At 43.5% G+C, this 13967-nt stretch overlaps 1 protein-coding gene across 1 annotated transcript in view; it reads left to right on the forward strand.

The window, feature by feature from the left end:
• The window catches only part of HIBADH (3-hydroxyisobutyrate dehydrogenase), a 133906-nt gene extending 126026 nt beyond the window's left edge, over positions 1–7880 (forward strand). The window contains exon 8 of the mRNA XM_027102324.1: positions 7785–7880. Within this exon, the coding sequence (XP_026958125.1) occupies positions 7785–7805 (21 nt within the window). The 3' untranslated portion in view covers positions 7806–7880. The remainder of the gene's footprint in view (positions 1–7784) is intronic.
• Positions 7881–13967: the final 6087 nt, after the last annotated feature.

Genomic DNA, 13967 nt, shown 5'->3' on the forward strand with positions numbered 1-13967 from the left:
AGTCGCTGGATATCGGCCACTTGGGAAGGGGCCACACCTTGGGCCAGGTGGCTCTCCGGAGCTGAGGCCATCCCTGAAGGAACTGACAACTGAAGGCTGCTTGTCCAACACTCCCAGCAGCTGAGTTAGCAGATCTTTTGTTTAAGGTGGATCTGGGAGGTGCATTACTATGTCCAAGACATTGTACAAACATTCTAGGGCCATGACTGTGGAATCATTAGAGGTGGGAGTGATTTTTCTAATCTCTTTATCCCCTGAAGTACTTAGCATAGAGTCCTGCAAGAAGTTAAGTATCTGATGAGTATATATTCATTGAGAGGATGGATGGATGCTTGGGTGAGATGAATAAATTATGTAAGTTTAAGCATAAGGACCTTGTTTTCTAGTTCTTTGGTCTTCCTTTCATGGTTCTTTTCTGCTCCCTCTACCCATTTTAAGTTTAAAAATCACCTAGTAATAAAATGCAAAGAACAGAGATGTTCAAAAATATGTGTGGAATGAATAAAAAATGAATCAATTACTGAAAAGAATTTTAAATCTAAAATAACTTAAAGTTCTGAGTATTCCTGTGTATTTTGTTATAATTTTATTTTTCCTGAAACTCTTCCAAAGCCTCTGTTTTTTTTTGTTTTTTTTGTTTGTTTGTTTGTTTTTTTGCAGTATGCGGGCCTCTCACTGTTGTGGCCTCTCCCGTTGCGGAGCACAGGCTCCAGACACGCAGGCTCAGTGGCCATGGCTCACGGGCCCAGCTGCTCTGTGGCATGTGGGATCTTCCCGGATCGGGGCACGAACCCGTGTCCCCTGCATCAGCAGGTGGCCTCTCAACCACTGTGCTACCAGGGAAGCCCCAAAGCCTCTATTTTTAAAAAATTTAAATCTTTATTAAGAAGTAATTCTTGCTTGTAAAAAAAAAGAAAAAAGGAAAAAAGTATATAAAGTAAAAAACTAAGTCCTCCCTTCCTAATTATATTAACAGCATGTTTTGTGTTCTTTTAGATTTTTAAAATGTATAGACTATCATTTACTTATATGTAGATGTGTCTATTTGTCTAAAATGGTATTATCAAATATTTTCCCCCCAAAAGCATATGATAGACATCTTGAGGTCACTATATCAATACTAAAGACTGTTGATTCTTTCAAAGATTCAATGTCCTGGTCATATTCTCAGCCCCAAGAATTCAACAAAGGTGATTTAAATTGAATTCAATTTCTAAAGTTTGCTTCCCCAGAGCCTTTATTACTTTAGATCCCATGGGTTTGGAAGCCGGGTTAGGATGGGGAAAGAGCTACACTAAGAACTTGCCTGAGGGAGAGGGGCTAGCAGTGTTGTTAAAATCTTTCATGAGCTATGAGGGGAGCTGGTGCTCACATGAGCAGGTGCAGTCTGGCAGATCTTCCTCTCATAGAAAGATGGAAGGAATGTGATAGAACTAGGATAGCTCCCTCCCTGCCAGGCTTAGAAACCCCCAGTTGTCTAGGGAGTTCCCTGGTAGCCTAATGGTTAAGATTCTGAGATTTCACTGCCATTGCCCAGGTTAAATTCCTGGTCAGGGAACTGAGATACTGTGAGCCATGTGGCATGGCAAAAAAAAAAAAGGAACAGAAAGAAACCTCCCAGTTCTCTAAAGGCATGAGTTCTATGGTACTCATCCTTAATCGGTGTCCAAAGGTCACTAACTGACATAGGCTTTATGGGGCACAGAAAACCCATTGTTTCTGATGCTTCCTTAAGAAGCCAGAAACCATGAAGCACCATGCCCTGAGGTCCTCAACACCACTACATTCACCTCCTCCCGAGACCCACTTCTGTTCATCAGGAGCCTTGGAGAGGGAAGTGCTATTATAGAATACCACCTCATCCTCTCTCCTTCCAAAGGCTGTTTCTTAAAATTAGCTTAAATAGGAAATTAATAACACTGATATACTTGACCTTTGAAAAAGAAACATTAGGCGATTCTCTTTCTGGTAGCTGCAAAACTCAGCAGTAGCCACAGAAGTGTGTGAGTCACTCAGAAAAGGGGCCAGTAGCTGCAGATCTCACCAATTCAAGTGAGAGGGGCAAAAGGCAAATCAAAATGTTATCTTGTGGATGCATCAGCTTGGTTTCCCAGGTATTTGGTGTGTGGAATTGCAGACTGTAATTTTCCTTCTTCTCCACAGCCCCATGCAATAGAATTGAGGCAGTAGAACTGACTCACTACAGGCTTCCACCTCTTGGCCAGAATTAGACCTCAGGGAGGAAAAGGCAGTGTGGTATGTACTCAGACATCAGGATTTAGTCTCACTTGGGCCTTGGTTTGCCAGGAAATAGGCAACATCATGGATCAGTCTCTGACCAGTAAAGTGGGGGAAAGTAGATAAACCACAAAGAAAGGATCCTTGAATGGCTATCTACCCCAACTTTACCCCAGGCAGAAGTGATTTTCTACAGTTTTTGTTGGCAATTCTTTTGCTATTCAAAGGAACAAAGAACAACTAACTCAATAATAATGACAAGAAACACAGTGGCCAATTACCCAATAACAAGGGTTAAACATATTTATAGGAGCCCTTTAAAAACTGAATTTCATAATAGGTGACAGACTTTTACTTTCAGTAGTGGCAGATAAGGACACTTGGATCAACTTATTTGTTGAGAACAATTAGAAAAGCTGGGCCAATTCATTTTTTAAAAAAATCCACTTGAAGGCATTAGAGAGTGAATAAGGCAGAAAAGAATTACCAGGTTAAGATTTGGGAGAAGATAGACACCCAGAGCAATGGAAACCCAGTGGCATGTAGGGTCACATCTGCCGATTACAGAAGAGGTGGTGGGGAGGTTGAGAAGCTAAGCAGGGCTCTGGTAGCCTTGCAGGACATGGGGAGACAGAAATTGGAGTCTAAGTCTTCCCAAGGTGAGGGAGCCTAGTAAGCATCCCATAATTTGGGTGATACCCCTAAATATCTATATTTTGGAAGTAAAGGTGACCAGAAGTAAACTAACTCTCAAAGAGTCTGAACCCTGGTTTCAAATCCTCTCATATCTGAATTTGGATTGCTATGTCCCTAGTTATCATCCAGAAGCAAACATAAATCCTTTCTGAAGGAAAGATAACATCACCCTAGACTTCAAATTCTTTCTACTGTTTTTCCTATCCAATTTCAGACTCTCAGTCAAAAATAACCAGACACACAAGGAAAGGAAACACACATATAAAAATCCAGAGAAACAACAGACCCACGGAAACAATGGTATTATCCAGACAATGGAGGTAATAATGAAGATTTTAAAATAATCCTGCTTGATATGTTCAAAGATATAAAAGATAAATTGAGATTTTGGGCAGAGAAAAATGAAATGGAAACTGTAGAACTGAACTGAAGAACTCATTGGATGGGTTTAATAGAAAATTAGACATAGCTGTATAGAAAATTAATGAACTGAAAGGTCACTAAAAAATATTTGGAATGATATTTTGAAGGAAGAGGAAAAAACAGAAGAAGGAATAAGAGATATGAAGAATCTGTGAGAAGGTCTAACATAATGTGTAAGTGGAATCCCAAAAGTGGAGGAGAGAAATTGAGCAGAAGCAATTGCAGTGATAGTTGCTGGGATTTGAAAAAATTGATGAAAGACATCAAGCCACAGATTCAAGAATCACTACAAACTCCAAGCAGGACTAATACAAGAAAAACCAGACCTAGGCAAATCAGAGTAAAATTGTTCAAAACATCTTCAAAGAATTGACAGAAAATCACTGCCAGTTTAGAATCCTATACTCAGTGAAAATGTCCTTCAAGAATGAAGGTGATTTTTCAGTCAAAAATGGATGAGTTTGTCACATGTACTAAAGGAAATACTAAAGAGTGTTCTTTACTCATAAGGAAAATGATCACATATGGAAATAAGAGGTGTAGAAAGGAATAAAGAGTAATGGGAAGTGTAAGTATGTAGGGAACATAAGTAAATATTGATTATGAAGATGCTTTGTGGAATCTATAATATATAGAGAATTAAAATACATGTCAACAATATCACATGAGATCAGAAGTGGAAGAGAGGTAAAGTAGTGACCTAAGGTTCTTGTATCATCAGAAGAGAGTAAAAATACAAAATAACATTAGACTTTTTAAAATCAAAGATGTATATTATAGTCTCAATGACTCTAATAATAGTAAAAGAGTGTATAACATGATACATGCAATCACCCCCATGCATACATGCACGCACACATAGAAAAAAGATAGGGCGGTCCATCAGAATGTTAATTGTGGTTATATGTGGATAGAAACAACCTGGTTAATTTTTTCCTTGCTTGTCTATATTTAATTTTTTCTTCATCTAACATGTGAAGAAGGGAGAATAAAGGGAGCCTTGTAATTTTATGACTTGTCTATTTCCCTTTTTAGCTCTTCTGAGCTAAAGCTAGATGATTAAAAGTAAAATTTGCCATTAATTTAAAGCCTGTTTTTCCACTTAAAAATATAACCTGAATAACTTTCCCTGTCATTAAGTATTATTATATAATATTTTTAATGGCTGTAGAATAGTCCATTGTATAGCTGCTCTATAATTTATTTAACCATTTTCCTATTGTTGGACACTTGGATTATTTCCAAATTTTAGAAGTAATAAATATTTCTAATGAGCATTCCTTCATACATGTTTTTTCCTGAGGATATATTCCTAGAGGTATAATTGGGGTCAAAGGGCCGATGAAATATTAAGTTTTTTGATTCATATTACTAAGCTGCCTTTCATTAAGGCTGTATCTAGTTGCTTTTTAATTGACCAGTATAAGAGTACTGAGAATATATAAATAATAGTTTTTAACAGTGTCTGTGAAAGCTTGAAGCTTGCTGTCCATGCTAGAGAATTATGCCCAACAGTGCAGGATTGTGTGGAATTCACGGAAAGGGAGTAGTCTGATGAGTTTGTGTTAGTCTGGGGAAGCTTCATGGAGGAGGTGAGGCTTGAAAGCAGGTAATTGACTGGTCCAGAGGTCAAGGAAAAAGCTGATGTGAAGCAGAGGCCCGCCTGTCTCCAGTGGGGAGATGTCTCAGAGTGGCTGCAGGGGAGAAGGCACTTGGTGCTGCCGAGTGGAGCGGGAGCAGGCTGGCCTTCATGGCTGGGGATGGGGCAGCCAGCCTGTGCTGGACTGGAGAAAATGGGTGCCAGGGTCAGGGCTCTGGAGTAAGGCAGAGTCTTGATGCAAGGGACATATCCATGTCCTCATTTGACTCCCACACTTGATGATTCCTCAGAAATGGAAAGAAATTGGGGCTTTTCTCCCTTTCATTATATTAGGGGGGAAAAAGAACCCACCAACACTGCCAATTTGCTAGATATTCTTGGAAGGATAATAAAATAAAACTTTCTTCTTTCAGCAGAATGGAATTAGACTCACCTTGTTACAGATTGTGCTGCTACCAATTAAAAACAGAAAAGAAACTCTGCTGAAACATTCTCCATTTTTCAGCTGCTTTTATTTAATCTATGTAGTTTAAATTCCCCAAGGATCTTAAACTAAATCGGCCACCAAATATTGAAAAATAAAAACAAACTGTTAATTAGAGGGATTGCAAAGAATGCTTTTCCTTTGGTTTAGGGAAGTGGGGGAGTGGAGAGGATGTGGGATGGGAACCCCTTTAAAGGTAGGGCAGAAAGGTTTAGGGCACCTTTCTTTCTCTCCAGGGATTTCAAAGTAAAGATTTGTAAAGACTCCGGGAATAGCTGAGACAGCGCTGGCTCTTGTTAAATCAGGTAGGGACCTCATTAGAGGTTGATGAAAACAGGCGGTCTCCCCGCTGGGAGAAGGTGCAAGGAAGCCTGAATGGAGACCCGCGCAGGACCGCCCCTGAGGAGACGCCCCACGCGCACCCGTAGCTGGGCGTCCTGAGCCCCAGGGAATGCCCAATGAGGGCTGCCAGGGCAGACCCCACTCCCAGGAGCCTGCCTAGTCAAACTCTGCCGTTGCCTACACACAGTCCCGACCTGCCTGGAAGCAGCCGCTTCTCACGGGGGCAGATCACCTGGGAACGCATCTGGCCTGGCAGAGGAAAAGGTGCCACGCCTGGGACAGCGGCGGGCAGCGGTGCCCTCTCCCTGCATGCACCTGGGTACCGCGCGGCCGCCGGCTTTTGATCTCCACCCTGCGTGGCCTGGACTTCAGGGCCATGTCATTGAATTCAAAAGCAGGACTTTGGGGCTTCCCTGATGGCGCAGTGGTTGAGGGTCCGCCTGCCGATGCGGGGGATGTGGGTTCGTGCCCCGGCCTGGGAGGATCCCACATGCCGCGGAGCGGCTGGGCCCGTGAGCAATGGCCGCTGAGCCTGCGCGTCCGGAGCCTGTGCTCCGCCACGGGGGAGGCCACAGCAGTGGGAGGCCCGCGTAATGCAAAAAAAAAAAAAAAAAAAAAAAAGCAGGACTTTGGGAGTCAAGAAATGGAATCTCGGATTTTTAACTTTTGAGTTTTTGTTGTTTGTTAAACTACTAAAGAGCATGAGGTGTATTGAGTGATAGTCACACTGCCCAGGTGACTATAGGTGACTTGCTTTTCTTCTTTGAACCTGTTTCCTCTCTGTAAAATGGGACTAAAAATAAAACACAGCTCAGAAAATGTTGTGAAGGTTAGGTGAGATGATGCTGTTAACCATCTAGTAGGGGCCTGGCCCAGAGGAAGTGAGGGCAAATTAGGACTTATTCACACTCCAGATTCCAGGGGAAAGGCTACCTGGGTTGGGACCTCCACTGCAGTCAGGGGTCAAGTGAAAATTACAGGCTTCTCATTAAAAGAAAAGTATATTTCTTTAAAAAAAAATTATGTAGGACAGATGAATTCCTTCTGGGCAAATATGCCCAGTATGAAGTGGGATTCAGAGGTAAGAGAAGCGTGCAGTCATCTGTAGGACTCCCGGGCCAGGTGAGTATCCAATAGAGGAAGCCAGACCCCAGAGAAATCAGAGGAGCTGGATTTTATCAGCTACTTAGTGCCCTGCTGCTCTGGTTCAGGCCTTTGTTTCCCTGATTTTCTCTGCATCAAACGTGTGTACTATTGTGGTAATTCTGGCCTATGTGGGAAGCCTGTGAACAATTATGTAGGCACCGAGATGGGATATATTTATTTGTCCACACAATTTCAGTCAAGGGAACTTTCCACTCCATCAAGCTTTGCACACCAGAATTTAGAAGTCTGTGCTTTAATTTTGCCTGATTCAGGGTCTAATCACTGTCTACTAGGTGACCAGCCTCTAGCATGAGTACTGCCCCTGTGCAACGGAGGTGCTGGCTCAGTCCATCAGCGTGGGCGGAAGGGGAAGGGGGTCCAGGGCTGTGACTTCTTCAGGGGGGTCACCGAGAGCCCTGGTCGTTTGCAGATGGGCCATTGCTAAGGATGCAGTGTGGTCTTGGAGGCCATTGAGCCTCACGGGAAGGCTGCCACTTCTGGTCGGCTCCTGGGGCCCAGGCTAAGGTTAAATTGCGCCGGCAGCAACCCGGTGGTGGAGCTCACAGAGCCCCGTGTGGTGTAGGCATCGCTTCTGCATGGGCAGCCTTCCCCTTCGGAAGCAGGGAGGCTTTTGGGTGCAGGGCGGTATATCATGCTTTTGAAGGTCACTCAGAAACCTCTCCTGCTCTCCAGGCAAGGCCTTCACTTTCCCAGCATTTGCCAGGCTTCCTCACTCTCTCTGCATCCTTAAGATAGTCCTATTTTGCTAAAAATATGTTAGCAACTGACATCTTGGAAAAGAATGAATGGGACAAGTCAGAGTTTGATGCTTTGCCTCTTAAAATTCACATCCAGTTTGCCAGACGGCAGGAGTGAGAATGATATTTGATGTGGACAGTTGGCCAAGCCACCCAGAGAGAGACCCCTGCTCATCGTCAGAGCCCTCACCGTGGAGCCACGTCTCCTAGCTGAGGAAACCGAGGTAATGTTCCCCTTCATGTGGATCGTCCCTCCCTATTTCCTCCACATCCCTAGAAATCCTAGCTGTACATCATTAGAAATGTGATACCTAAGTGTTACATTTTCAATAATGTGCTCACATTATTCCTTCAGCCCCCAAACGTGTCATTGCTGTATACTGTATAGAGCAGTATCCTTTGCTGTGTATTTACAGCAAAGGGTTGGGATTTTTAATCAATTTTACCAAGTAATACATGCACCTAGTTATAAACTGAACATGTCCAAAACAATGTATGACAAAGAATAGGCTCCCTTCCTCTGCCCCTCTCCCACCCAGGCCTTTGTTTCCCCTGCACAAGGAGCAACCCCAGTTACTAGTTTTCCTGTGTCCTCCCAGAGCTAGTCTACATATATACCAGCCTGTGTGTGTGTGTGCGCGTGCGCCCACATGCGTATATATACACCGCATCCTTTTTGAACTTCAAGAGGTGGTACACTGTAAGCATTGTCTTTGCATATTATTTTTTTCACTCAGTAGAATATCTTGGAGTTTGTTTCATATCAGAATGATCTGCCTCATTCTGTGTGCTGTAATTTAACCAGTCCCCTACTGCTGAAAAACTGTGTTGTTCTCACAGTTTTTCAGCAGTAAAAGATTTTTTTAAGTGTTTTTAAAGATGTTTTTTTAAAAGATTAAACTGTGTTATAATCTTTTGAAATACAAACTATAGAGAATATTCTTGTGCATAGTTCTTTGGGTACAATAGACGTATCTGTGATTATATCTGTGAGTTAAAATCCTACTCTTAGATTGCTGAGTCAAAAGGCATACGTATTTTAAATTGTGACTGTAATGTTCTACATGTTTGCCCGCCTGACAGTGTATCGGGGGTAAGGGTTAAAATATGACTAAGAGACATGTTATTAAAATAGCACTGAAAAGGGTGTTAAAGCAACTTTACACTGCATTGAAGAAGTATGGAGCTCTCCGCACGTAAACGACCCTCAGAAAGCTTCTGTTGCAAGAGAACAATAACAGCATTTATCAGATCCTTAAACTACATGTCAGGCATTGTGCTCGATACACACGATTTCATTTTACCCTTAGACTACCCCATGCAGAGTAATCTTCATCCCTCCTTTCAGGATGAGGGGACTAAAGCACAGAGAAGTTAAGTAACTCACCTACCACACTAATCTGTGGCAGAGCAAGGATTTGAACCCAGGCTGTGTGACTCCAGAGCTTGGCTCTCAACCCCCTCGCTGCCCTGCCTTATATAATAAATAACGTGGGACACAGAGACACTCACTCTATCTGTGTGTACTAACGCTGCAGGAGCATTCCAACAAATACTGTCTGTGAACAGAGTTCAGCCTCAGTAACACAAAATAAGGACAATGCTTATCCCAGCTGTGCTCATCCCGGTGGCCAAACCTTGAATGTAATAGTTAGGTTAGGCGTACAGATTGGACCTCCCAGGTCCAGGTGTCCACACAGTGTGGGTTACAGACTCTGAGTGTGTTCTTTCATTCAGGGCCTGTGCTCTGGATCCACCTCCACCGCTCTCCACACCGCTCTGTACCTGGAAAAGTGGGCCTCCAGGGGCTGCCTGGCCCAGACTTCCTGCCCTCTGGCTTCTGGTTTTCTTTGGCCAAAGGGAGGTACTGGCAGGAGATCAAAGGGCAGGAGTTGAGAAAGGTCAGGGTATTTATCCCCCTGGCTCCTTCCTTCCAGGCTGCAGTCTAAGGCGTCTTAAATCTTGACATCTGCTTCTTGCCTCCAGTCACTAAATCTCAGATATTGCTTCTGCAGTTCTCTTTAAGAGGTCTTTTCAAACTGAGACTTTGATTTCTTTGGAAGACTCTGTTTCCCTCTAACATGCTTTGCAAAATTCTGGCTCTGCCAGCAGAAGTCCTCTGTCTCTCTCTAAACTGCGTGTGCGTGTCTCCATCCTCTCAAGAAGAACCAGACACTATGACAATAGAAGTGTTGTTTGTGGAAACTCCTTTTGCTGGAATCACTTCTTTCTTGTAACAGGGGTAGCTCGCCCTCACCTTCACTTTTTCCAGGCACAACTATCCTGTGCAAAGCCATTACCTGGCCCCTCATGAAGGCTTCTCTGGGTGTTACTCTCTAATCACTTCACAGCAGATTGCATTTTCAAAGATGGATGCAGTAATATCTCCTATCCCCCATGCTCTTCTGCAATGTGACCTTGACAGTCTTCCCATCAAGAGGTGGAATTTTTGTCCCTCTCTCCCCCTGCTTGGATATGAGTAAGCTTGTTGTTGTTTCCATCAATGGAGTGTGGCAGAAAGGATTCGTTGTGACTTCTGAAACAGGGTCAAAAGGCCAGTTGGCTTTGATCTGGTCTTCTTGAAATGCTCGCTCTTCAAAGGTCCCGTCTTGGGACCCTTCGTCTCAGAACTTAGCTAGCAGACTGTGAGAAGCCCAAGGGCAGTAGTCCAGCCCACAGTCCCAGTTGAGCCAGCCTTCCACCTATCCCAGCTCAGGTAGCAGACAAGGGAGTGAAGAGCCCATGTGGGAGATAGATCCTCCAATTCCAGCAATTCCAGCCCCTCGTAGTCCAAATCTTCCCAGATGAGGCCCCAGACATGGTAGAGCAGAGAAGAAGCATCCCCACTGTGGCCTTTCCAATACTTGATCCCTGGGATCCATGAGCATACTACATGGTGGTTGTTTTGCACCACTAAGTTCAGGGAGGTTTGTTATGCAGTCATGGTAAGTGGACCATGTTGTGTGCCGCTGTGTGGTTACCTGGTGATGGGAGCAGCTGATTTGTTCAGAAATGCACAGCCCCCAGGAACCAAACTTTAAACAACAGCCCCTCTCCACTTCTATTTTAGAAGGAGGGGAGATAACGGAAGTTTGGCTTTTTCTCCAAACATCGATTCAGTGATTTGAGAACAAGTATGGGTATTTAAAATCAAGGGATGCTATAAACATTCGATATACTGCTCAAATTCCAGTGCTATTTTTGTAATGTGGGGTTGCAGGTTTTCCTCCTTGGCTGCAATTGTCTCTAATCTTGCAGCCATCTGTACCTGCTACGATGAAAGTAGAACACCCCATGCCTTCTCTCCCCGGTCCCTGCTCAGATTACATGCTTATATTAGGTTGAACCGTATGAATTTGCCATTTTGTAGGTCATAAATGGTTAAATCTCAGCAATTTCATGTGGTTCAACCTAATGCTATCCTCCATCTCCTCAAACACATCTATCACTGAATTGTATTCTGAGGTTTCAACCTAAATGGAACTTGCTCTCTGCTTTCCTTTCCTGCCCCACTCCACCTAAACTGGATTATTCTGTATCACAGCATCTTGTCCTTTCCTCCAGAACATTCATCACAATTCGTAATTACATATGTGTTTATTATTTAATGTCTAATAGCCCAACTAGACTTATGTAAACGCCACGAGCGCTGCACATGGTTGTTTCCCAGCCCCTGGCATGGGGCCTGGCACATCATAGCCACTCAATAAATGTCAGCTCAATTAATGTATATTCAATGTGGCTCTCTTCATGTGCAGGCAATGTTTTTATTCTGTTGCCAGAGTATCCTGAAAACACTATGGTCCCTGTCATTGCATTTGGATCTGAATGTAAGCTCCTAGAGCAATGAATGGTTTCTGATCCTGACTGTCCATTAGAAACACCCGGAAAGACTTTAGAAAATGCTGAGGGGCCTGTCCTCAAATCAAAGTCTCCAAGGAACGGGGGCGAGCCCAGGCATGGTTGAGAAACAGTTTTGGAAGACAGAGACCCCATCTACAGAGATCTCTATGCCCGGTGCTGTGAAATCATGACGCTTTCTTGCTGTTGCCCCAGTGGTCAAGCTTCAAACCCCAATCAGGTAATTTTGTTCTCAGTCCCAGTTGCCTTCTTTGGGCACATTAGATGTTGCCACCAACCAGTAAGCTTTTGAGAACCAATCAAACTTATTTTGCAAGCACCTTTTTCAGTGGTTGTACCAAGGGGTGGCTTTAGCTTTTCCATAGCCTCAAACAGAGCCCCAAATCCACTCCAAATAAACATGAAGTCTAAATTAAGAGAGTGTGTGCTTCTAAGCAGACTCTCTAACCTCTCCTTCCAACAGTACTCCCATGCTTAGGCCCTTCCCGTAGAGAAATTCTCAAGCCATTGCATAATTTCCTTTCCTATCTTTTCAACCCTTAGGATTTTCCATAAGTCACCGTTTAAGGGGAATCCACCCCCACCCCCCCATCTAACCTTCTTTCTGTCCTTCCACATCCATTTGAATACTGAATACCCACTGTGTAGCCTTTCTACATGCCCAGGACCAGGTCTTACCCATTAGAGGGCATACCAACCTGAATAGGGCTTAGTTCCGCCCCCAATAAGCTCACATAATGAGAAATTGAAACAAGGTGATATGTGCTGTTTTAACAACTTGTAAAAGGTGTCATTGGGACACACTAAGGAAAATGATTAGTTATTGGTAGGAGGAATAAAGGAAGGCTTCACAGAGGTGGTATTAACTGGACATTGATAAGCAGGAGTCCACTGGGCTGGAGGCAAAATGGGCAAGTGACAGGTGTCTGGGCAAATGCGAAACCTAAAGAATCAGAATAAACCCAACAGTCCTGGATGTAAGCAAAATAAATCAAGCAGTAGATAGGTATACATCAACCCCCTATCCTGAATGCGGCCTCAGACCACAGAGGGCCCTCTCCTCGTTTCCTAAGAGCAAGACATGTTGTGCGTTTGTTACTCACAGTCACACAAAACAAATCCCATTTTCATAAACTTTATTGATTCACCGTGCTGTTTACAGCTACTGATTTTATATACTCTTCTCATCAAACTGCAAGTTGATTATTTCACTTCATACATATTGTAGTAATTAGACTGCTTACTTTCATGGCATGATAGGTTTTGTACCCTTTGCCAGTGACACTGCTGACAAGGCACAGTTTATCTCACTTTACTGCGTTGTTTTATTAATTCTTCCACAGCCAACTAAGCTCTTTCTCTTGGGAATTGCCTGGGAGGCAGAGAGTCTTATTTCTGTCCCACTTTGGTATTCCTAGGGCTGAGCAGAATTTTGAATTGGTCTCACTTTCCAGTAAGTTCACCCTGCCTGATTCTGAATCAGGGTTTATTTTGGTTATCTATTGCTGGAAAGCAAACCACACCAGCACTTGGTGGCTTAAAATAACAACAGCCATTTACTGTCTTTCACATTTCTGAGAGTTAACCAGGCTCAGCTGGCTGTTTCTTCTGCTCTGTGTGGTGCTGGGTGGGACTGCAGCCATCTGGGGACTTCACCAGGGTGGAACTTCTCAGTTGCCTCACCAGTGTGCTTGGCAGCTGGCACTGGCTGGTGGCTGGACGCTCATCTGGGACTGTTGACCAGAGCACCTTAGTTCTTCTCCATTCGGTTTTTCCACATGGCTTGAGTGTCTCATGGCATAGTCTGGATTCCAAAAGGGAGCATTTCTCGCACACAAGAGAAACCGCAGGCCTCTCCAGGCTCAGCCTTGGAAGTTACACAGTGTCACTTCTGCTGCTTTCTATTGGATGAGGAAAGTCAGAGGGCCAGCGCAGACTCAGGGTGAAAGGATATGGATCCACCTCTTAATGAGAGGAGTGGCAAAGAACTTGCAGCCATGTTTAATGCACTATAGGTATTTTCTCTAGAGATCAATTTGCTTGCTGAGGACACAGTATACCACAAAATGTATCGCTGACGTTGCCCAATTGTTTCACAAATGTACAAGTCTACTGCATTTCTTAAAAAATCAACTCAAAGGCCAGCACCATCCCCTCCTTTTTTATACACATCTTACTGCGATGGAGAATAATCAGGCTCAGGAGCTATGCTTCTGTTTACTCTTCTGGCTCACTGATATTGATGACCACTGTTAAATAAAAGCATGCTTGCATTTCACTTTTTCATTTATATTTTGTCATTTTGCATTTTTGGTTGAATAATACTTCTATATCCTATTTTTTAAATTAATTTATTTATTGTTGGCTGCATTGGGTCTTCATTGCTGCACTCCTGCTTTCTCTAGTTGCGGCGAGCGGG

Source organism: Aethalodelphis obliquidens, unplaced genomic scaffold (genome assembly GCF_003676395.1).
Source record: "Aethalodelphis obliquidens isolate GAN/ISIS:26980383/991018 unplaced genomic scaffold, ASM367639v1 scaffold5, whole genome shotgun sequence".
Taxonomy (NCBI): domain Eukaryota; kingdom Metazoa; phylum Chordata; class Mammalia; order Artiodactyla; family Delphinidae; genus Aethalodelphis; species Aethalodelphis obliquidens.